Source organism: Peromyscus maniculatus, chromosome 5, assembly GCF_049852395.1.
Source record: "Peromyscus maniculatus bairdii isolate BWxNUB_F1_BW_parent chromosome 5, HU_Pman_BW_mat_3.1, whole genome shotgun sequence".
Taxonomy (NCBI): domain Eukaryota; kingdom Metazoa; phylum Chordata; class Mammalia; order Rodentia; family Cricetidae; genus Peromyscus; species Peromyscus maniculatus.
The window spans coordinates 143,958,558-143,984,121 of NC_134856.1; the positions used below are offsets into that span (position 1 = coordinate 143,958,558).

Genomic DNA, 25,564 nt, shown 5'->3' on the forward strand with positions numbered 1-25,564 from the left:
TTTTAGCCCATCAGGTGTTTTAGACAGGCACAGTAACACAGCTTCACAGAGTTAAACAGATGCAGCATAAACAAAAGTAACACATATTAAAATACTATTCTACTACAGATAAATGAGGAAAGAAAAATGCTCAATTATCTCAATTGATGCAGAAAAGGGCACTTGACAAATTTAACAGCCTTTCGTCATATAGGAAGCACAACAGATTAAGAGTGTAAGGAAATTATCTTCACATAAAAACCACTTATAAAAAATTAACATCATACTCAGTGGTGAAGAGCTGAATGGTTTTTTTTTTTTAATAGATTATCAGCAACAAAGAAAGGCTACATTTTTTTTGCCTGAAAACAAAAGACACACATTGTATGATTTTGCTGTTATACTACACAAAGGATAATCATATTTGTAGAGAAAGTTGAATGGTAGTGGTGGGGAAGTACCTCAGGAAAGTACTTGAGGACATGGCTTTGATTCCTCAGCCAATGTAAAACAAAAAACAAAAAACTGAGCATGGGGGAGCTGGCCTGCAGTCCCAGAACTAGGGACATGGAAACAGGTGGACTCCTGGGGCTTGCTGACTAGTCAGCCCAGCTAATTGGCAAACTCCAGGCCAGTGAAAGACTGAATGCCTGTGATGTTCTCACCGCCACACGTACTCTCACATGCATACATACCATGTAGAATGGTGGCTGCCAGGTACTGGGGGGCAGAGACTAGGGAATTGCTGTTTGGTTGGTAAGGAATTTCAGTTTGAAATGAGGAAGGTCTGTATATCATATTGGTTCCAAAGCATTGAATCTACTTTCTGTGTTTCAACTGTATGCTCAAAATGACTAAATTTGATGTTGCATGTATTTTATCATGATAAAAATCAAAAGAGGTGTGGGTTTTTTTTTTTAAGAAATAAGTACTAGTGAAATCACTGTAGATCACTAAGTTCTCACATTAATTTATAATTTTAATTTCTTTTTTTAAGATTTATTTTATGTGTATTAAGTGTTTGCCTGTATGTGTATATGTGCACTGTGTGTATATGATGTCCACTGAAGCTAGAATGGGACTTTCGTTCCCCTAGAATTAGAGTTACAGGTGATTGTAGGCCATTGCAGTGGGTACTAGGAAGCAATCACTGAGCCATCTCTCCAGCCCCAATTTTTAAATTAATTCATTAGAAAAGACTGAAAATGAATGAAAAGGACAGTATAACTTAGAAAACAAGCAAGCAAACAGAAAAGGCAAGTAAGATGAAGCTATAGAAGAAATTATCATTATTAATGACATAAAATTTAAATTATTAATTAAAAGAATATAATAAATTCTTGAATGGTGGGAGAGGAAAATACAAATATACAGAAGAGTGTAAGAGGCAGAAAGGTGCCTAGTGTGGTAGCATACACCTTCAGTGCTCTGAAGGTAGAGGCTAGCCTGGTCTACGAAACAAGAGAGCCTGTCTTTTAAAAAAAAAAATCAGAAAGGCTTACTAACAAATAATGGTATTTTCTTTCAATATTGAACCTTTTACATACAACTTTGTGCAGATACATTTAGAAGGACAAAGGAACAACAATTGCACTTACGTTTATTATGAGCCAAGTATTCCGTGGTCTGCATGAATTATATCTTTTAACTTAATACCCACACAGGACAGGTGTAGGTGGACTTTTCTGTCCTACCAGCCAGTCCCAAATAACCACACAGAGATTTATTAATTATGAATGCTTGGCCAATAGCTTAGGCTTGTCTCCAGCCAGCTCTTACACCTTAAATTAACCCGTTTCTATTCATCTATGTGCTGCCCTGAGGCTCGTTTACCTCATCTATGAACTTCCCAGGTTGCTTCTGCGTCTGGCTCGAGATTCCCCAGACTCCACTCTTCTTCCAGCATTCTCTCTGCCCCCAAAATCCTGCCTAGCTATTGACCAATCCACTTTTTATTAACAATGAGGGCAACAGAAGGATTATTCCACAGCAGACACTGGCATCATCCTGTCTCACACTGCAGAAAGCTGAGACAAAGTGACCTTAGTTACTTTCTCAGGTTCACAGGATGACAGGTTTAGGATCTACTTCTATGTAGTCAGGTAGAATCCATAGGGAAACAGAAACCACCCTTTGTTTATTTGGTCTTGGAACATTCAGTGTGACTTTAAACTTATTTGTGTATGTGTGTGGTATGAGTACTTGTTCCTCAGGAATGACACCTTATTTCTTGAGATAGGATCTATCACTGGCCTGGGTCTTGCTTAAGTAGGCTAGGCTTACTGCCCAGCCAGCCCCAGACATCCTCCTGTCTCCACCTACCAAGGGTTAGGATCACACGCACTTGCCACCACACCTGGTTTTTATGTAGGAGATTGGAGATTAACCTCAGGTCCTCATGTTTGCATGGCAAGTACTTTAGTGAGTTATCTCCCTAGCTCCGAATTTTGTACTTTTCCATGTATATCCCTATGACTTACTATTTATCCCACTCTCCCTCAGAGCATAGTGCATTCCCCTCCCCAACCATCTTCTTCCACTGAGTCTCTAGAAGAACAAAGAGAAGTCAAGACATTGACCTGTGTGTCGTAAAGCAGAGCAGTTCCTTTATGTTTGTCCCTGCATAGCAAAAGACTCATCATTTGCAAGTCCCTGATTGATGGACCAAGAGCCTGATAAAGCATAGGTACAAAATAACAAGTATTCAAGTTTCACCTGTGGAGATTGAAAGACAAGCATTCAAACACAAAAAAGTGGGCTACACAGAGATGGAGCAGAGGGGGGAAGGAAAAAAAGAAGTGGGGGAGGATATTTTCTTGGATCCTTTTCGTTTTTTTTTTTTTACAGCCCCCCCATTCCCTTCTGTAGAAACAAGGTTTGCAGTACTCAAAAGTCTTCTCTATGAGAGAATACCAAATATTAATATTATTTAAAATGATCTCTCAAATTCAAATTAAATTTTCCCCAAATTATAACATTTTTCAAGTATTGTATGTACTGAGTCTTGTCCCATTTGCCTCAGGAACTCTACAGGTGTTTAGGGATATGACTTCATTCAGAGCATCAATGAAGCCTGTTTGAGAATACACCCTGGGGTTTTAGGCAACTGAGTAATCCATTCAGTTCACTCAGTAGGTGTATGTCAGCTCTTAAACCTGTATTTGAGACTTTTCAATTATTTTTAACAAGATTAATTTTTATTTTGATTTTTATTCTTTGGGATGGGTACTTTTTTCTGTTTTTATTTTTAGACCATTTTATTAAGGCATAATTGGCATATATACAGTAAACTTAGTGTATACAGTTGGTAAGTTGTGATGATTGTGTGCATCTATGAAATCTTTACCACAATCTAGATAATGAATGGATCCCCTCTTCCCCCAGGTTCCCTTGCACCTTTTGTAGCTTGTCCCTCCTGCGCCTTACTGTCCTTCATCCCCAAGCAGTTACTAATCTTGCTTTGTACTTCTATGGATCAGTCTGCATTTGGAGGAATCTATAAGGGGTTCCCCAAAAGAAAAAACTAAATTTAGAGAAAGCTTTGGGGCAATGGGACATGATATTTGTAACAGAACATTTTGTATACTTTTTCTACAGTATTCTCAGTAACTAGTCTTTTATATGACTAGATATATTTACATTATTACTAAATAACATCACATAACCTAAACACAAAGTATTAAAAATGTTGTGATCTTCCACTTTTACATATAGAAACTGCCTCTTAAGCCTCAGGTTGTTTTAGTTGACTTACTGTTTTTAATTTTCAGGGCATATAGGATTGGGCAGTGTAGAGATGTGAAAGTGCTTAGGCTGATATCCTTGGGGACTGTGGAGGAGATCATGTACTTACGGCAGGTCTACAAGCAGGTAAGAATATGCCTCATTCTAAGAAGTAAACATTTGTCTATTTTCAGAAATTAGGAACAAATTTGTATAAAGAAGTTTTGAATATTACTCTAGTATGAGTTTACTAAGATTATAAAATATACTCTTAAATACATTTGCATGAAATAGAGTAATTGTTAAGTTCATTGGATTTTACTACTGAAAGCTTCTTAAAGCAATATTTCTTAAACCTTAATGTGCATTTAAATCACCTAGGGGTTTTATTGGCATACAGGTTCTGATTAAGTGGATCTGAGGTACAGCCCAAGACTCTGCATTTTGTTTGTTTGGGGGTTTTTGTTGTTGTTGTTTTCTCCTGAGTGCTGGGATTTAAGCCATAGCCACCACTGCCTGGGTGACTGCATTTTTAATTAGCTCCCAGGAATGCCAGTACTCAGCTGGTACACTGATCACAATTTAAATAATGTGGTCACATCTCCCCACATAGTGAACCAAGGTGTGATATGTGTACCATAGGTGAATTTTAGGTGCACTGAGACATTGATCTCACAACTCATGGCAGGAATGCCTGACCCATCTTCCAGCCTTAGGATTTAAGAAAAATCTCTTTTTACTTCAGGTTGATGTTAATGGGTTACCATCTTCTCTATGTGCTGAGACATGGAAAAGATTGAGGAGTGCTGCCCTAGAGATATGGATACACCATAGGAAACTGACTGCAGAGATGCTCAATAAATGAGATTGTGCAGCTTGAACTTCAGCTGCTTGGTGCTCTGAATGTTCATCTGAAATCTCATTGGCTCTTTAATATGTGTAGGATATTAATTTCTGTTGTTTTTATACCTGTAAATAAACATTTATTCATTTAGAATTGCTCATTTAAGAAGGTCTGGACTGAGGTTCAAGTTTAATTACAAGTATTAAATTTGAATTGCTCTTTGTATATTTGGCTGGCATCTATTTAAGAACAAACATTTTTCACATGTGGTGGTAGTTAACCTAAAAATGATCCAGTCTTAGAACTCATGCTAACTTCTTCATTCTAAAAATAGAATTGTGCACAGCAGTTTATGTATTTTCTTAAATCATTTAGCTCTAAAGGAAATAGTTTGGAACTACTTGAGAGAATTTCTTTTCTAGTTTAACCACTTGTGAAAAAAAATGAGGCTGTTTCTTAGGACCTGTTGTTTTGAGTTCTGTCTTAGACTGGTTATCAGTATTGTTTCCTTAATCATGTGTTTTTCAACCTGTTATCATGTAAACTTTTACTTTTATCTAGAATGGCTTATTGTGTACTGTAAAATAATATATAATAGAAAATTTTCAGGAGACAGTGTAAGTGTTTAGAACCTGGTATGATACATGCAAAGATAAGGTAGTGGTCATATAAGGAAAAGGTATAACACATGGTTTAAAGATAGTTTGGATTTGAAACAAGGATGCACATCAGGCATACATACATTGAGCCTCACATTCTTTCGAGAAAAGGATAAAAGAAACTAAGAACAAAAACAACTATAAATATGTTGGAACACAGAAAGTTTCTCAAGGGCCCAGAAATTGTTTAAGGAATTCTTAAAGTCAGGAAAGAAAGAAACTCAGTGGAACTCAGCCAGGGGAAGACCACAGAAAATCAGACAGCCACTAGTGCGGAAAAGGATTCCTGGGGCTCTGGAGTACCGTGTGTAGTAAGGTGGCTAGTGTGGACTCCTCTCATCTGTGCACTGTGAAGCCGGCAGCGGTCTGTTCCCAGGTGAGAACCACAGATAGAAATACTGAAAGCAAGCCAGTAAGACAGCTCAAACATTTGCTGCTATACACAAGAAAGTCACTCTCATCACCTGGAGGGCTAAATACTTGGACAGTCTCTACCCTACTTCAAATAACTATGGCAATAGGCTGAGATGAGCATGTATTTAAACACACTATTTACCAGCTGAAGAAAATGAAGAGCACAACAGTGGGCTGGATTTTGGTTAACAAATCTTAATCCCTGAACCATATTACTTCATATAAAAAAATGTTTATACATGAAATTATTTCTCTGTAGCTGTAACTGCATTGCAAAGACATCCAGAAGGTTCCAAGGGAGAGCTCTTGTTCAAGAAGGACTTGAATTTGGGTGTGCATGCTACTATGTAGTAATTCAGATAATCTGTGCTTAAAAATAACATTTATACAGTACCTTCCAGTTTGAAGCACCATATGCAATCAAGTTTGGCATTTTGAAATTTTCCTCATCTGTATCATGTACATAGGTATACATATACATGCAATTTATTTAGAAAATTTTACAGAAGAATTGGTTGAACAGCTCAAAGAACTCCAGACTTGCCCAACTCCAAATTCCCGTTTGGTAACATTTTCCATGTTTGCCTTCTCCTTCCTGGAGCTATTACTTTTCTTCTTTTTCTGGACTGTTTGAAACTCACAGACTTTTTATCAGTGTGTATTTCCCTAAAGATCATGTTTAAATTTTACATATTTATATTACATTATGAAATAGCAAATAGAGAGTACATTGTGGGATGTTTACCCACCAACCCCACAGCTCCCCAGAGTTTTCTTGAGTGAGAGCAGTAGGAAATATTAGATAGAAGGATTTATTGCGGAGAATCTTACGGAGAGAAGCAGATAGAAAATAAAGGATAGCCTCGAGAGGGCCCGGACTGTCTCTGCCCCAGGGTATTTATAGAGATGCCAAGGGGTGGAGCAAAAGACCTCCTCCCCCAGCACAGCCAAGTGCAGACCATCTCAGACACCTGCACTCAGGCCCGTGGTCCTAATCATCCTTTATAATGGACCTGCTGGATAAAGCCACAAGGAACCCGAGAACGGACTCCCACAGTACATCCTTATGGTGATGCTAAAATGGTATATATCCTTATATATCCTTAGTGGCTCCATTGTTGATGTTTTCAAAACTCTTGACAATGGTGTTTCTAGGGTTTTCCTGGTAGTTGTCAATGTATTAAATCTATATTTAGCTTAGCATCAGCATGTTTATTGTATAATTACTTTATATTGTAAGTGATATAACAATTCTACCAATATTAGTTTTTAATGTAATAATTTTAAAGAGGAAAAGTGTATTCAGATGTCAGCTTTCATTATTAAACATTTATAATAATGTAATTTTAACTTAGTAATTAAAAAACAGATAAAATCAGAAATGTAAGATGCCTGCTCCAGTAAGGTGAACAGATTATTATTATTTCACCATAATGGCAACATCTGCAGGGAAATTAAAACAAAATCTCCTCCTTAAGGCAGTTCAGCCAACCCGACTAAAATTGTGTATATGCAGGGAGTGCCAGGAAATTCTGACATACTGTTGGAGCAAACACTTCAAAAATATCTTGTATTTTTCTGTTATAGCAACTTCACTGTGTGGTGGTTGGAAGTGAAAACGCCAAGCGATACTTTGAAGCAGTGCAAGGATCAAAAGAACATCGAGGAGAGCTCTTTGGTGTCCACAACCTCTTCAAACTAAGGTCCCAAGGGTCATGTCTTACAAGAGACATCCTCGAGGTATGGAGCTACTCTGGGACCTCTTCAGTGATGATTTAAGTACAGTTTTATCATTCAGGAATTTTGAAATACAATTGGTGTTTCCTTTTCAGAGAAATTTTTGGTTTTTCTTAGCAAAAATATCTGTTTAGAATTTCTGCCTTTAAAGAACTGGGGAATGAATTGTACCTCAAAGCCAAGGCTTTCTCATGGATACTTATAGATAATACACATGCATATACCCAATCCACATATGAGATAGTATGGCCTCTGTGGCCATTTTCAGACAGACAAAGTTGAGAGGAGTTTATTATTTTGAAAGTGGCTGTTGAAATTGAGAGCTTAAAAAAATTAAGATTTTCCTAAATAAACAAAACTGTAAAATATGTTTTGATTAGAAGTTACAAAATACTCCCTGAGATGTACTCTCATGTCTCTTAGAGATTTTTGTTTTCTGTTCCCAATAAAAATTCCACACCAATATTTCAAACTCTCAGCTATGTTCATGCTCAGCATACAGATGTTTCTTATTCTTCAAATGAGACACTTACATGGCTTTAAAAATTCCTTAAGTTCATTAATTTACCAGAACACTGAGAATATTGTCCTATTTTCCAACTGATATTAGTGTAGATATCATAAAGCCCTAGAATATCATCCTTTTCCATCTCCTTGTTATATAGATGAGGAAACAGCCAAGGAGAACTCCAGGTTGTTTACCTTGGCTTCTGGGACTTTGTAGTAATATTCTTGACTGTATTTCATTTAGTAAGCATCATAAATAAAGATCAAGAAAATTACTTCCTGTCTTTGAGCAATTTTAGTCTGGATGGAAGTGGAGGACATTTACACAGGTGGACATATACTGTCAGTGTTAAATTTAATGCTTCAGTTGTCATTCAGGATGAGCACTGGTGAAGCTAGAGGACCGTCCTATAATGTACATGTGCTATCAGTATTCTATGTAATGTCAGCATCTCAGTAATCATTCAAGATGAGCACTGATGAATGGGAAAGGAGGTCTGTATTGTCTGTGTCCTGCTCTGTAGTGTCTGGTGTGCTATAGTAACTACTGACTCCCAAGTACCGAGTAGCCCAGTAATGTTCTCTAGTGGACTTAGATAGCAAATGCACTGACACCAACTAGAGTGGGTCAGCACTCAGCATTGTGATGCTTGGATGCTGCAGATTATGTAAGAATAGCTGTTATAGACAGCAGTCTTGGGCAAGTGTGTGATACTTTATGCCTCCCATCAGTGCTTTCAGTGGAGTTGAACACAGACACTAGTTTTCTGTTCTGTGAAACTATGAATTTCTTATTTAGCAAACGAGAAAATGTTAACAGTGCACAGCCACATACACTTAGCCTGCTTTGTTCTTGTTCTGGTTGCTTCACTCTATTTACAGCTGTTCATATTCTTCTTGTGGACATTATAGAGAGAAGGCAGAGTGGAGGCTGGCATCATGACAGCCACAACATGGTTGAAAGGGGGACCTTCAGCACAGGAACTAGAAACAGTGAGTAACCAGAAAACATGGACTGTGACAGTCTTTCCTTTTACTTCTTCCTTCATTTTTCAGTATGTAAAAATACAAAGTTTTCTTAAAACTCAGAGACACAGAGTCATAGGATGAATAAAATTAATTATTTATAGTCATCAGTATTCATAAAAACAAATCCAGGAGCAGTCAACCCCAATTTAAACAGACTTTCTTTTTAACTGAAGGACAAGTTAAATAGAGAAATGACCATCAATATGTATATAAGATTAAATCCAAGTATCAAAATCATTTTGTAAATCAAAGCAGGTATTGTATTGGTTTGAGTCTGTGATCTTAGGATCTCATCACACAGCCATGAAACCTATGTTGTTACCAGAGACCATGTTAGGTGTAAGATACAAGAAACATGCAAAAGATTTTTGTGTTGCTATTCTTTGGGTTTGTTGTTGTTTTGTTTGTTTGTTTTTTATCTCCTTTTGAGATTTAAGTTTATGTGAACAGAGTGTCCTTGAACTCGGGGAACTTGTTTTTATTTACCTATTTTGTGTTCACACCAAGTTGGTTCCTGAGGATCAGGTTCAGCTTGTTAGGCTTGGTCAAAGGCGTCTCTGTCTCTGAACCATCTTGCTGGCCCAGATTAACCTTTTTTTTTTAATATAGATAAACACAAATATCAAATATTGGCAGAAGTACCAGATTACTTTCCAAAAATATTAACAAATTAAGCCTTAATTTTAGGGAACTGAAAGTTATCCTTAAGTTACTGTGAAAAGGGAACTGAATTTAAATTTGTAGCAAATTTTATTCTTGAAACAGGGTCTTCTATAGTCAAGACTGGCGTTGAATTCCAGGTGAAGTGGAGGATGGTCTTGAACCCCTGATCCTCCTGTCTATTTCCCAGGTCCTTTGCTTTTCTTACTGTAGACATGCACCACTGCCCATAACCCTTCCCTCATGTTTTCTGATGTTTCTGTCTGCTTTTTCATGTAGCCTAGAGACCCTGACTGTCAAGAATCCACAGATGTTTGTGAACTCTACAGTGACTTCAGTGATGACGAGTCAGGAAAGACTGCTAAACACAGTGTCTCTGACTCCAGTAGGACTCCAGGGTCCTCAGCACAGCTCACTTTGCTACAGTGTGGGTTCTCTAAATTGTTTGAGGAAAATTGTAAGTCAATCCAGGATGGCGATGGAAACACTGCCTCCAGTGATGAAAGTTCTGATGAGCAGCCCACATGTCTGCCAGCAGAAGCCAAACAGGCTGCTTGTCAGAAAACTCAGGACTCTGTTTGTACTTCAGGACATCCGAAATCAGAGAACATCCAAAATCCTAATGAAAAATGTGGTTTTGATAAAAGTAAGAAGAATTTAGAACAGAATGTTTCTTCTCAATCTGATGATGAGAGAAAGTGTCACAGTACAGCTGGACATCATGGCATGGGACAGAGTGACACAGAGTCAGAAGACAGTGTTGTCATCTTTCCCACACAGTATCCAGCTCAGAGAGTCCCTAATAACCGTATACGCTTTAAGCTGCTGTTTGGTGGATCTGAAGATGATTCTGAAACAGAAAACCCTGTGAAAATAAATTATGTTGATTGTAGACAGAATAGTGGCAAAGGAAATGGACCAGTTTCAAAACCTTTGAGTCCTGAGAACATGACCTTGAAATCTGTTAGGAAAAGAAAAGGTACAGATGATATTAGCGATGAATCTGATGACATCGACATGTTCCCCAAGTCAAGAATAATTAAGCAAAGAGCTACTACTTCCTTGAAGTTTAAGAGAAAGAAGAAAAACAAAAGGAAGCTTTATAAGTCTCCTACAACGGCAAAGGAACCAAAACATGTGTGTGCAACAGATGGGGATTGTAGCTCTCAGGTTATTGATGATTTTTCATCCTCAGATGACAATTTATCTGTCAACCACTTGAGTTTCTCTAAACTAAGTCACAGAGCAGAAACTGTAAAGGATAAAATCAGTTTGTTCCCCAAGCTGCCTGGCCCGGATAAGAAAAATAGCACTTTTATACCAAGGAAACCTGCAAGCTTTTTGAATGAAGGAGTTGTCAGTCAAGAGCAGATGTGTGACTCAATGGATAAAATATTAGGTAACTGTAACTATAGACATTCTGCAAACCTTTCTCTTTTTCAGCTATATATTCCATGAGAAATTATTCAGTTAGCTGTAAAATAATTCTAAAAACAAGATGCTGCATTGAGGCAGAAATAAGTAAGGATAATGAAATGGCAGGATAAAGGAAAGGCCACCTACAGGAGGAGAGAGTTTTGCTGTCTCCCTGTAATGCCCCTCCATGTGTCACACCCTCATCACAGATTTTCTGTGGCATATACCCAATTATTTTGACTTGTAGAGTAATTCCTTACATATATTATTAAGGTTTTGTCACATGGATGTGTATTCTGTGATAGCATAGTTTAGTCTTGTCCACTTCATTTTATGTAGTCTGTAATCTGTAAGAATCTTCCTCCATCCTTTCATTACCATATAATTTACTTACAGAGTTTCCCTTAATCTGCATTTTGTTCACTATTCTCAGCAGTCAGACATATTCTCTGACCTCTGTATTATCTGCGAATGAGTAGTATTTCTGGAAGTTTTCAATGGTCATACTATTTGTATTCACGTATAGTTTATGTACTATATTTGTAATTATATATCTTAATTGTGTATATTACACACATACTCATTTGTGTATGAATATATTTGCACATATATTTTATGTAGTTGTATGTGATGATGAATATACCTCATGAACTGTATTTATACTTTCATATTTATAGTAGTACTTAATTAGAAAGTTCTCTCTCGTCTCCATTATACTTGAATACTATTTCTTTCATCTTGATCATTCTGGTCACATACAGAGAATGATTTAGTTATAATGTTCCATAACTGCTTATTTGCTTTGTTCCATATAACACAATAGTGAAAGAATGAGTTGGCATGATACCACAGTAAAGGTTGGAGATGTATCCTAGAAGTAGAGCACTTGCTTAGTATTATTACCAAAATAGCATCATTAGAAACATTCTTTCAGGTTTTTTGTTTTGTTTTGTTTTTTGTTTTTTGTGGGGTTTTTTTGTTTTGTTTTGTTTTGTTTTGTTTGCCATACTATTCCTTTTCTTTCCATTTTTACAATGGATACTCTTTGTCTAAACTCCCAGAGACATTGGCAGGACTAGATATTCTTCCCCTTTGGTTTCACTCCCTCATGGTATATAGGTAACTAGAAATTTCATGGTCCCTTTCATCCTTGTGTCAGTGTCTCTAAATCATTTGGATCATCTAGACCTTGTTTTCTAGTAAATTTTTTAAGACATGTTGCTGAGGGATTTTTTTTTTTCTTCTGAGGTTCTTGTGATAATGGTGTGTACCCTGAAATCCAGTTTAGCTGGACATGAAGTCTTTGGCTCACACTTTGTTGAGTATTTTCAATATGTAGCTTCATTTTCATCCTTCCTCCCAATACACAAGAAAATATTTCCCTCTCATTTGTCCCTTGGTTTCACCAGCTTGTGTTTGGTGTTTATTCTGAGCCAGTATTCTCATATGCAAGTATAGTTTCCACTCAGTCTTTCTTTCAGGAGCATTTGTGCTGTTGTTGGTTACTTGTCAAGTCTCCCGTCTTGTTCATATGTTTAGTCTTTGTCACTGCTCTTGAGAATTCATCAGTCTCTTAAATTATTCATTTGTTTAGTTTTTTGTCATTATCTATTGTATTTATTTCCTCTTAGTGTTCTTCTAGATTAGTCTTCACTTAAAAGGACATTTTCAGCCGGGCGGTGGTGGCGCACGCCTTTAATCCCAGCACTCGGGAGGCAGAGCCAGGCGGATCTCTGTGAGTTCGAGGCCAGCCTGCGCTACCAAGTGAGTTCCAGGAAAGGCGCAAAGCTACACAAGAGAAACCCTGTCTTGAAAAACCAAAAAAAAAAAAAAAAAAAAAAAAAAAGGACATTTTCTTAATGTCTAAGTCTTTTTGAGACATTCATCACTCATTTCTAAATTATTCTAATTCCAATTTATATTGTTTTGTTTTGTTTTTGCGAGGGGGTGGGATTCAATACTGGGTTTCTCTGTGTAGCCTTGGCTGTCCTGGAACTCGCTCTATAGACCAAGCTGGCCTTGAACTCGGAGATCTGCTTGCCTTTGCCTCCTGAATGCTGGGATTAAAGGAGTGCACCACCACCACCTGACCTGATATGTATTGTTAATTTGTGTTTTTTCTTTATGGTCTGAAAGTGTCTTGCTTTGTTTTGACCATGTTTCTGTTTTTCATCTGTTTTGTGAGCCCTTTTTTCTGACAGGGATATCACTCTGCTGCTTGTTCTTTCTTTTTTTCTCACAATTTTGGGTATTTGACCTAGATAATTCTCTCTTGACCCTTTTTTTAGGTGGAATTATTCCCCTACATAGTGCTGAATCCTGCTATCCTGTTCACTGATTACTTCCCCATTTTGCTTCTCTTTGGTGGGCCAGGATAGAAATTTATATTATATAGTTAGCTTGCTGCATTCTCCTGAGGCCTTCTTACTGTAAGACCCCTGGTCCCTTCAGCCCTGGTGAGCAGAACACCTTCCCTCTGAGTGGCCTTTTGTGCCTCCCAACAAATGCCTGTTGGCTATCCTGGGGTCTTCTGTTCTTAGGTCTCTCATATGCCACACTTTCTTCCTTCATCCATAATACAGATGTGAATACTATATAGCAATGGTTCTCAGCCTTCCTAACACTGCAGCCCTTTAATACAGTTCCTCATGTTGTGATGACCTCCAACCATAAAATTATTTTCATTGCTACTTCATAACTGTAATCTTCCTCTCTTATCAACTGGACTCCTGGAGCTTGGCCTGGTGCCTGGCCGTGGATCTCTGTATCTGCTTCCATCAGTCATTGGATGAAAGTTCTATGGTGACCATTAGGGTATTCACTAATCTGGTTACTGGAGTAGGCCAGTTCAAGCACCCTCCCGACTATTGCTGGTAGTCTAAGGTGGGGTCATCCTTGTGGATTCCTAGGAACTTCCCTAGCACCCTGTTTCTCCCTGTTCCCATGATGTCTTCATTTATCATGGTATCTCTTTCCTTGCTCTCCCACTGTCCCTGTTCTAGCTCGAACCTCCCATTTCCTTATGTTCTCCTCCCCCATTGCTTGCCCTCCATTACCACACACACACACACTTCTAGTTTGCTCATGTAGATCTCATCTATTTCTCCTTAGCTGGGCTATCTATGTTTCTCTCTTAGGACCCCTCCTTGTTAACTAGCTTCTCTGGAGCTATGGTTTGTAGTCTGGTTATCCTTTGCCTTACATCTAGTATCTACTTATGAGTGATACATACTGTGTTTGTCCTTATGAGTCTGGGTTACCTCACTCAGGAGGGATTCTATAAGCAAGGGACATCAAGATCATGATGGGGAAAATGTACAGAGACGGCCAGCCAAACTAGTGGAAACCCATGAACTGTGGACCAATAGCTGTAGAGCCCCTGTGGGACTGGACTAAACCCTCTGGATATGTGAGACAGTTATTTAACTCGAACTGTTTGAGTGACCTGCAGCCAGGGGTATGGAGATCTGTCCCTGGTGCATGAGCGGATTTTTTGGAGTCCTGTGCCTAAGGTGCGACACCTTACACAGCCTTGGTGCAGCGGGGAGGGGCTTGAACCTGCCTCACCTGAATGTACCAGGCTCTGCTGACTCCCCATGGGAGACCTTGACTTGAAGGAAGTGGGAATGGGGAGTGGGTCTGGGGGGCGGGAAGAGGGTCGAGGTGGGGATCTGTGGTTGGTATGTAAAATGAATAGAAAATTTCTTAATAAAAATTAAAAAAAAAACTCAATTCTGTTACTGTTACGAATCATAATGTAAATATCTGTGTTTTCTAATGGTCTTAGGTGACCCCTGTAAAAGGGTCGTTTGACAAACTTCCAAAGGGTCACGACCCCATAGGTTGAGAACCACTGCATATAGTTTTGCTCTTAGCAGATTGCCTCCACTTGACTGCAATTTAGGGCTCATGGGGCTGTCTTATCATCCAATTTTGTTTTCATGTGGTCCATAGGTGTCTGCTTTTGTTGTCTAATTGCTGTTTGATTTCACCTGGTGATTCAGAGGGACTGAACAACCCCTGTTCAGAATCTGCACAGTGATTATGAGTTAGCATTGCTTTGTGAGTGTCTTAACTTATTCTCCATAAATCATATGAAGATGAAATAAAGTGCAACATGCACCTTAATTGTTAACTTTTATTTACTTATACATTAGGCTTTCTCTTATAGATAAGACTCTTTTAAAATTTTCCTGTTATGTATGTATATTTTGGTACCATTATTAACTTAGTACAAGATTATCAGTTGGTTTGTTTGCTATAGTAAAACTAGAGGGTTAAGGAATTATTACACTTTCAAAAATAATCATACAAGGTTTTTAACTACAGGTCTCAGCAGTTGGAGTTAGTGGTATTTTATGTCGCATGTAGATGTTTTCCTGGTAACTTTTAATTATATGATGTAGCAGTGTTTTGTGCTTGGTGATTGTTGGAGTGGTCAGGGCTAAAACAGCAGAGTGTTGAGGTCACAGTGGAGGTTCATTGCCAGGGCTGTTTGAAGGAAATTTTACAGGCCTTAGTTCTAGCCTCCTCTTTTATGACCACAATTTCAAAATAAATTATTAGAGCCTAGAAGCAAAGCAGTAAAAAATACAGCCACTTTTAAAACCTTTCAGATAAAAAGCTATGAGTTAATTTTTTTTTTTCATTTCCTAAAAAGCTCTCATCTTGACATTCTCTGGGCATGTGTACAAAAAAAGACAAAATACAAACAATAAAGCTGAGCACCGCCAACTCCCTGGTCATAAACCCCATGCTCCCTTCCATCACTGCCATCAAGTACTTTTTTAAAGGAACAGATAAGCCTAGAGCACCTCCTTAAATGTACAAACAACAATTTGAAATTAATAAAGAAGAAAATTATGGTGGGCCATTAACCATGATTCTCAGGGACAAAAATCTCCATTTCAGATTTAAATTTAAAAATAGTTACTTAATCTCAGCATTTCTCATATTGATGAAAGTAGGAAGTTATTTCCAAGTTAGCCTGGACAAACATTTGAACTCCTTTTCAGTTTACTTTTTAAAAATATTGTAATAGTAGCATAATTAAAAGATTAAAAATAAAGCAAGAAGTTAGGCATAGTTGCTTATACCTGTAATTTCAACAATACTCAGGAGGCTGAGATAGGAGAATTGCCATGAGTTCTAGGCCTTCCTGAGCTACAGAGTGAGCTCTTGTCTCAAGAAAACAACAAAGATAATAATTTTAAAATGAGCATAGCTAAGTATGGCGGTGTACACCTTTAATCCTAGCACTGGGAAGTCAAGAGCAGGATTGAATGTGGAACCAGTCTGGTGTACACAGTGAGTTCTAGGCCAGCCAGGGCTACAAAATAAGGCACTGTCTCAAAGAGAGAGAGAGAGAGAGAGAGAGAGAGAGAGAGAGAGAGAGAGAGAGAGAGAGAGAGAGAGAGAGAAGAGAAGAGGAGAGGAGAGAGAGGAGAAAGAAGGAGGGGGAGAGACGAGGGAGGGAGGAAGGAAGCATAGCTAGGAGGCTAAGGCAGAAGAATCACAGGTTTGAAACTAATCTGGGCTCCATAGCAACAAGACTGTCTCAAATAATAGAGGAAATAAAAAAGCAGGTATATCCTATTCTTAGTGTGCTATTGATAATTAGAACCGTATTGCTTCATAGTGATAAATCATGTAATAAACGTTGTTGCCTCCTAGATGGTGTACAGGAAGTGGCATATATCCACTCAAATCAAAATGTGATCGGATCAAGCAGAGCTGAAAACCACATGAGCCGATGGGCAACCCGTGATGTATTTGAGTTGAAACAGTTTTCCCAGCTCCCTGCTAATGTAGCTGTTTACAGTTCTAAGGTAAGAAAATATAGTTTTTATCTCACTTTTTACAAAAGTTTCTCAATAGGGTCCTTTTTACATCCTCAAAAGTAGCTATTGATTCTATTAAGAGGCATACAACTAAGTATGGAAAAGCCATATAGCATTATAATAGTTATAACCACAAAAGATGTTTGGGATTTGTTGTGGCTTGAATGAAAATGGCCCCCATAGGCTCATATGTTTGAATATTTGGCCCCCAGTTGATGGAATCTGGGAATGATTATGGGGTGTAGGCTTGTTGGAGGAGGTGTGTCACTATGGACACTTTTAGGTTTCAAAAGACTAACCATTCCCAGAGTGCTCTCTTGGCCTCCTGCTTATGGATCAAGATAAGAGTTCTCAGCTACTGCTCTAGCACATTCCTGCCTGCCTTCCTGCCTGCTACCAGGCTCCTTTACGTGATGGTCATGGATTCTAACCCTCTGAAATTCTAAGCTCCAAATAAACTTTTTCTTTTATAAGTTGCCTTCATCATGGTATTTTATCACAGCTGTAGAAAAGTAACTAAGACAAATTAAATGACAAATCTAAAATAAAATGCCCAGTAATACTGAGTTGACTAATAGTTTCCCTTTTTAAAAAATGTTCCTATGTCCCCAAATTCAAAACAATCTCAAAGAGTTACACATATTAAATCATAACCCCAAACTACTTCTCCTGTGTAAGAAGAAAAATAAATGGCTAAGTTTCTTCAGTTTTTTTTTTAATCTAAAAGCTTCATGTAGGCTTTTATGAAGGGTTTTCATAATGTTAAAGTAATAAATCCTATGGATTTTTCCTGCTTAAGATTGCTGCTGCATGGAAATAAAGCCTTATATAAATATTTTTTTTGTTTATATATGATCATTTTCATCAAAGGTTTTTCAAAATGTTTTCATTGGTGTATTCATCTAAAAGCTTAATGTTTATTGTTTTATGGATTGAAGCTAAAAGTACATGTTGCATATAACAGTGATATAATGTAGTGTTGCTTTTAAGAATGATGCTGGTGGAAATCCCTCTAAACTTTCCAACTATCTTCATTTGGATTCAGATTGTCTTAAAAATAAAACTATAATGTAAAGTAAAACTCATGACCAGAGAAATGGAAATTAAAAAGTTGATGACTGAAAGGAAGAAGGGTAGACGGCAGATAGCTAGGTCAATATAGTCTACTTGACGTCTTTCTGACATGACAGTTGAGAGCTTTCCAGTGGGCAGAACAAAGGAAATAACCAATAATGTCTCAGCTAGGGTTTGGATGATCACTTTGACCAGATGCTGAACAGGCACAAATGACTGTGTTGGGCTGAGTGGAATGGAGGGAATTCACATGCAAAAAAACCCATTCTACTCCAAATGCTGCAACACCCTGCTGAGAATCACTGAGCATGGGCAGAGGGAAGACTACAAAAAAAAAAAAAGTATGAGTTTTAGGAGAATCAAAGCTTCTCCTAGCATGTAATTTGAAGGAAATTTGTAATCTGAGATTTGTGTGCATGTGTGTATAGAGGTCTATGTGAAGTGCCTTCTTCAGTCTCTCTCCGTCTTGTTTTTTGAGACAGGGTCTTTGAGCCTGGAGCTTATGGATCCTGTTAGACTGGGTGGCCACTCATTTCTGTCTCCTTCCCTTTTCCCCCAAGCACTGGAATTAGAGACAAGTCACCTGGCCTGGCTCCTAGTGGGCTCTGGTGATCCTAATGCAAATCCCTGTGCTTGTTTGTACAGCAGGCACTTTACTGACCCATCTCCCCGGCTCCTCACCTGGAATTTTTTAATGGGGTGGAGGATAAATGATCTAGGAAAGAGTCCATCATCCTATAATATTCTTAGGGTGAATGTAATAATGGATTTTAAAAGGACACATTTTAATATACAAGTGTAGGTTTTTCTTATGAAGGGAGTATGGGATACTATTTCTTTGCCCTCACATTAGTCTCTTGTGTTTTTTTTCTCCCCTCTTTTTAGACAACTTCCTCTACTTGCATGATCACTTTCCTACTTCCATGTTATTTATTTATATTTTTATTTTATTTAGAATCTCCATACAAGAGAAAACATGTAGTATTTGTCTCTCAGGCAGGCTTATTTTGCTTCACACGGTAATGATCCTCTTCCATCCATTTTCCTGCAGTGAACATAATTTCATTCTTCTTTGTGATAGAATTTAAAAATTCCCTTGTGTATATACTTTATTATTCTTTACCCATTCATCTGTGCTGGTTCATATCTTGGCTATTGTAGATAGTACTGCAGTAAACATGGGTGGTCAAATATCTCTGTAGTATACTAACAATGGTAGGTGTTAATGAGATAATTTTCCTGATTATTTGTCACAAGGAGAAAGTCACAGTTAACACAGTTCACCTAGATGTGAGCTTGAAAAGCATTTTCCACATGTAGAGACAATAAGCAGCCTCTTTGGAGCCATCTTTAAGAAAGGCATGAAAAGAAAAGTACACTTCCCCTCTAACCTGTTTTGGCCTCAACATTTTAGAATGAACAGCAAAATCTCATCTGAAATCTTGCCTCTTCATACAATTTTCGTAATGAGGTACATCTCTTACTATGAAAGAAGTAGGCTATCCATCCCCTGAGGTTTCTTTTTTTATTATTTTTAAAACTTTTCATACAATATATTTTGGTCACATACTTTCCCCTCCCCCAACTCACCCCAGGTCCCTCCCTCTTTATTTACCCCACTTCATATTATTTTTCTCTTTAAAAAAAAAAAAAAAGAGGTTATAATGAGCGCGCGCGCGCGCGCGCACACACACTCAATAGATCATGGAGTTTGTTTTGTGTTGGCTAACTATTCCTGAGCATATGGCTTCCCTGGGATGTGGTCAATACACCCAGTGTCATTCTTTTGAAGAAAACTGATTTTCATTCTCTGAGCAGCTATCAATGACAAATTGCTTCTTGGTTGGAGGTTGTGGTGGTTTGAATAGGGATGGCCCCATAGGCTATATATATGAACGCTTGGTCATTAGGGAGTGGCACTACTTGACGGGGATTAGGAGGTGTGGTCTTGTTGGAGAAAGTGTGTCACTGGAGTTGGGCTTTGAGGTTTCAGAAGCCTAAGCTGGGCCGAATATCTCGCTACTGCCTACCTGTCTACAGACTGGGACGTAGACCTCTCAGCTCCTCCAGCGCCATTTCTGCCTATGTGCCACCATGCTGATAATTGGCTAAACCTATGAAACTGTAAGCCAGTCCCAATTAAATGTTTTCCTTTATAAGAGTTGCCATGGTCATGCTGTGTCTCTTCACAGCAATAGAATATTGACTAAGACAGGGGTGGGACATGGTGCCCACTTCCCTTCTCAGTGATGGGTCTTCCAGGCTTGAGTATCTTCTCATACCACATTCAGCTTAGAGGACATTTTTCAGGGAATATGATTAAATTTGCTATTTAATGGCTAACTTATGGTGTGTATGAAGATTGAAAGAAGTTTTAAAACAATTGATCAGGGCCTTGGAGAGATGACTAAGTGTAGATATAACCAACCGTCTTATTAAATAAGAAACACAGAACCACTGTAAAAGAGAAAGCCAAGTGGTCAGAGCTCAGAGCTAAAATCTTACCCTTCCTCCTGCGGTGGTCCTAGCTCTCCGAAAGAGACCTACTTCCTGTGTGTATGTCTTTAAATAGTCTTTCTGTTCTGCCTTCTCATTGGTTGTAAACCCAAACACATGACTGCCTCATCACTGCCTGTAAGTACAGCCCTCCAGGTCTTAAAGGCGTATGTCTCCAATGCTGGCTGTATCCCTGAACACACAAATATCTATGGGATTAAAGGCATGCGCCACCATTGCCACGCTCTTTCTATGGCTCTAATAGCTCTGACCCCCGGGCAACTTTATTTATTAACATACAACTAAAATCACATTTCAGTACAAATAGAATGCCACCATAACTAAGTAAGTAAGAAAGCCTGCTGCAAAGCATGAGAATCTGTAAAAAGCTAGACATGGACACTTAGCCTGTAACTCCAGCACTGTGGCCAGTGGAGACAAAATAGCTGAGACTTGCTTGCCTGTCAGCCTCACTAAAAAACTGACAGCTCCAGGTTCATTGATAATCCCTCCCTAAGGGTATAAGGCAAGAGAGCAGTAGGGTACCCAGTGTCGTTTTCTGGCCTCTGCCATCCACATATGTGTACCTACACACGCACTCCAAACCACTGGTCAGGAGGACCCACCCATGCCACCAGTGCTAGTGGGCCAGGAACAGTCATTTCTATAACTGACTTCTTTACATCAATACCCAATACAGTAAAACTCCATCCAGCTTTGCAAAAGCCATCTCAAGAATTTGTGTGAAGAGTGATTGCAGTCACTGATTTCATCATACTGGGCAGTATTGCCTCAAGATCTTTAATGAGAAAATTATTAAAACTCACATCACTGGCGAGATATTTCTATCACTCACTTGTGTAGAGGTGAGTGGCAACAGCAAATTTGAAGTTTTGAAAAACAAGTTGAGTAGTTATTGGAGGAAAAGAGAGTGAACAAGAAGAAAGGAAATAGGCCAGTAGTAGTGGTGCATGCCTTTAATCACAGCATTTGGAAGGCAGAAGCAGACAGATAACTGAGTTGGAGGCCAGGCTGTTCTAAAAAGCAAATGCCAAGACAACCAGGACTACACAGAGAAAGCCTGTCTCAAAAAAACAAAAAGGGAAAAGAAAAAAAAAAGGAAAAGAAGAAAGGAAATGAAGGAAGAACAAAGGAGATTGCCATCACAGTCGCAGGAAATACCTAGAGCCAAGCGTATTGGTGCATGCCTTTAATCCTAGCACTTGGGAGTCAGGGACAGGTGAGAACTCTGAGATTGAGGCCAACCTGGTCTACATAGTGAGCTCTAGGACAGCCAAGGCTATGTAGAAAGACCCTCCCCCCCCCAAAAAAAAAAAAAAGACAGAAAGAAAGAAAAAAGGAAGAAGGAATACCTGGAAACCTCTTGCTCCTGAAATCTTAAAAATATAACAGACTTCCCACCTACAAAACTAGTATCTTTTATCTAGAGCTCAAATCCAGAATCTTCTTGGTTAATGAGATTTCTTCTGAGTACTTCATATTTATCATCAATGTTCTATTTAAAAATTTACATGTTTCAAAAGATTATATGTCTGCAGCTAGAAGCAAAACAAAGCAAACCTGTATGTTTATAAGTAATTAATAGGTGAACAACAGTGGTTACAATGTTCCAGTGTTTTGCTGTGTGGGGGATATTATAATTGAGGCTCACTTACAGCCTTTGGCTAACTTACAAAGAAATATATATACCAAATGGAACAATTATAAGAGAATTAATGGACACCACAGTACTAGATAACTCCTGTGACCTCTCAGAGTTCCTCAATATTAAGCTAATAATTGTTAAAAAAAAAAATAACAAAAACTGCGAATCTACTTTAAAAATTCACCAATGTCTTTAGGAAAGGCCTAAAATATGCTAGCTTTTTCTTTTTGGTTCTTATAGTTTATATATATATTTTATTTGTAGAACATATTATAGATGTCCTAAACTAAAACCTCTCACTCTCAAAATAAATTCGTAATTATACTTTTGTTATAATTATACTTTTGTTATTTGATAATACAAATATGAAATAGTGTGCACAATAAGAACATGTTTTACCTTTAATTATACTTGTTTCTTATTTTTATTTTTTAAAATCATTTTTAAATTAAAATATAATTATATTACTTCCCGTCTTCCCTTTCCGCCCTCCAGCACCTACCATGCCCACCCCACTCCCTATCAAATTGATGACCTCTTTGATTGTTGTTGCATACACATTTATATATGTATATGTATGTATGTATATCCATATGCATAAATATTATAAATATAACCTGTTGTATTTGTTTTTGTTGTTTGTATTATATATATATGATTTCAGAGCTGACCACCTTGTATTTGATAACCAACTTAGAGGGGTCATCCCTGGGAGAGAATTCTCCTTGTCTCAGCAGTCATTAGTTGCCTGTAGTTCTTTGTATAGTGGACCCCATGATATTTCCTTTTCCATAGAAGGAAATGGTCATATTAATGTTATTTTCAGTCAAGGAAATGGTCATATTGATGTTATTTTCAGTCTTGTTTAGGCAGCCATATTGGTGAGGTATCATGGGTATAGCTTCCCTGTCATGGAAATCAGTATGGAGAATCATCACAAAGCAAAAAAATAATCTATCATGTGATCTATTCATCTATACTACTCCTTGGCATATGCCCAAAGGACTTGGCATCCTACTCCATAATACCTCTCCGCAATATTCATTGCTGTTCTAAAATGGAAATAACCTAAATGTCCTTCAGGAGATAAATGGATAATGAAAATGTGATACATATTCACTATTGAATACTATTCAACCATAACGAAAAGAAAATTTTTATTTTGATAAAGCCATCTTTGTAAAGAGCTCCTTTTAAAAGATAGGATATCTGGAATGAAAACCCATGTGTCTTGTGTTTCATTTCAGACCAGAAAGAAAGGTTTTAAGTGTCTAAAGGAGTGATGATGTCTTTATTAAAGTCATTGTGTAGCTAGAGTTTTCCTGCCTGGCCCAGGGTCAGGACAGATCTCTCTCAACCACCAGTCCCATAGCTGCTCAGACCCAACCAAGTAAACACACAGAGACTTACATTGCTTACAAACGGTATGGCCGTGGCAGGCTTCTTGCTAACTGTTCTTATATCTTAAATTAACCCATTTCTATAAATCTATAAGTTGCCACATGGCTTGTGGCTTACCAGCGTCTTTACATGTTGCTTGTCGTGGCCGTGGCTGGCAGCGTCTCTCTGCCTCAGCCTTCCACTTCCCAGAATTCTCTTCTCTGCTTGTCCCGCCAATACTTCCTGCCTGGCTACTGGCCAATCCGTGTTTTATTTATTAACCTATCAGAGCAACACATTTGACATACAGACCATCCCACAGCATCACTGTGTTCTTTTATTATATGAAAATGTGTCACAGACTTCACTGCACCTGTGGTGCCGTGTGTCAGACCTCACTGCACCTGTGGTGCCGTGTGTCAGACTTCACTGCACCTGTGATGCCGTGTGTCACAGACCTCACTGCACATGTGGTGCCGTGTGTCACAGACCTCACTGCACCTGTGATGCCGTGTGTCACAGACCTCACTGCACCTGTGGTGCCGTGTGTCACAGACCTCTGCACCTGTGGTGCCGTGTGTCACAGACCTCACTGCACCTGTGGTGCCGTGTGTCACAGACCTCACTGCACCTGTGGTGCCGTGTGTCACAGACCTCACTGCACCTGTGGTGCCGTGTGTCACAGACCTCACTGCACCTGTGGTGCCGTGTGTCACAGAACTCTGCACCTGTGGTGCCGTGTGTCACAGACCTCACTGCACCTGTGGTGCCGTGTGTCACAGACCTCTGCACCTGTGGTGCCGTGTGTCACAGACCTCACTGCATCTGTGGTGCCGTGTGTCACAGACCTCTGCACCTGTGGTGCCGTGTGTCACAGACCTCTGCACCTGTGGCGCCGTGTGTCACACGATTTTGTTAAACCTATGGTGACGCGCTGCCTCCTTTCTCAATCAACTGCATGTCTTCAACTTAAGTTTGCTTAAAGTTTTCTGAAAAGAACGTACAAAGACAGCATTCAATTAAGGATTAATCACTATGGCAACTGAGATATGGTGACTAAAGGGGGAGGATGTATGCTCCCCTGAGTTTCCTGCCAGCTGTCATAGTCCACCTCTGCTGCCTGAATCCAAGCCAAAGTATAGACTGTGACCAACTCTAAGAAACTATATCTGTATTTTTATAAATTGGTACAAGTATCAGACGATAAAAGAAGACTTAATCCCCTGAATTGGATGACAGACACTTGGCACTCCTGCCAGTGTTTGACAGAAAAATAATGGGTCGCTTTGTAGTAAAACCTGGATTAATAGTAAACCCTTCTTTATATTATTGCAGTGTGCTGTAAATGAGAGAACTAAACGAGCTGTCAGGCTGAGGTGGGAGTGTCTTTTTATAACTAACACAGATTTAAGTATTGTTGAGAATACTGTAAACTCAAGATGTGTTAGCAGGAACCTCTCTTGTACATATATTAGATTGACATTTTGTAGATTACTTAAATCAAGGATTTCTGTGAGCTTTGGTGGATTGATTGCAGCATGTTTATACAGCCTTTGGAGTCAGCAAGGAGGAATAGACTGTTGATAATGAGCAGACTTGGGGGGAAGAAAGCATCCTATTATTCTATTTTTATCAGGATAATTGTCAATGGTATAAAATAATTGATTGGTTTATGAGGTAGTCCAGTAAGTACAGCATATGGTTTCAGAATGAACTCTCAGTGGGATTTTTCTTAAGTCATTAATTTTTCTTCTTTATCTCAATATAAACTTTTTGTAGTTTTATCATAAAGGTTTTTGTTTTCATGTAACAAGTAGGATTAAGATTTCTGGGATTGCTGTGTATAGAAGCATGAGGCTATGATACTACTATTGGCATGAAAGGGGCTTTGTGTTTTTATTCCTAGAAGGAAGATTGATTGTAGGTGACATTCTGTTCCACAAAAACAATGTATCATCTGAGTGAAGAGGACTCGTTTATTAAACAGAAGGACAAGCCAGTGCTCTTGTACACATAGGCCTGTTCCTTCTTACAGCCTGGTTCCAAGAAAACCTGTGGCATCCTTCCTCATAGGATCCAAAACACACTCAACCCCTTGCAAAAAGAGTGCTGAAATTACTCAAAACAGAACATAGATTTT

The 25,564-nt window shown here is 38.5% G+C and overlaps 1 protein-coding gene across 7 annotated transcripts in view; it reads left to right on the plus strand.

Moving 5' to 3' along the window:
• Ercc6l2 (ERCC excision repair 6 like 2) overlaps nucleotides 1-25,564 on the plus strand; it is an 89,043-nt gene that overhangs the window by 42,726 nt on the left and 20,753 nt on the right. For all 7 annotated transcript variants that reach the window (XR_013051715.1, XR_013051716.1, XM_006981728.4 and 4 more), the window contains 5 exons: nucleotides 3,750-3,849; nucleotides 7,207-7,359; nucleotides 8,776-8,856; nucleotides 9,832-10,951; nucleotides 16,642-16,796. Coding sequence is in view for 5 of the 7 variants with exons in the window: in XM_006981728.4 (XP_006981790.1) it covers nucleotides 3,750-3,849; nucleotides 7,207-7,359; nucleotides 8,776-8,856; nucleotides 9,832-10,951; nucleotides 16,642-16,796 (1,609 nt within the window). In the remaining 2 variants the exon portion in view is untranslated. The remainder of the gene's footprint in view (nucleotides 1-3,749; nucleotides 3,850-7,206; nucleotides 7,360-8,775; nucleotides 8,857-9,831; nucleotides 10,952-16,641; nucleotides 16,797-25,564) is intronic.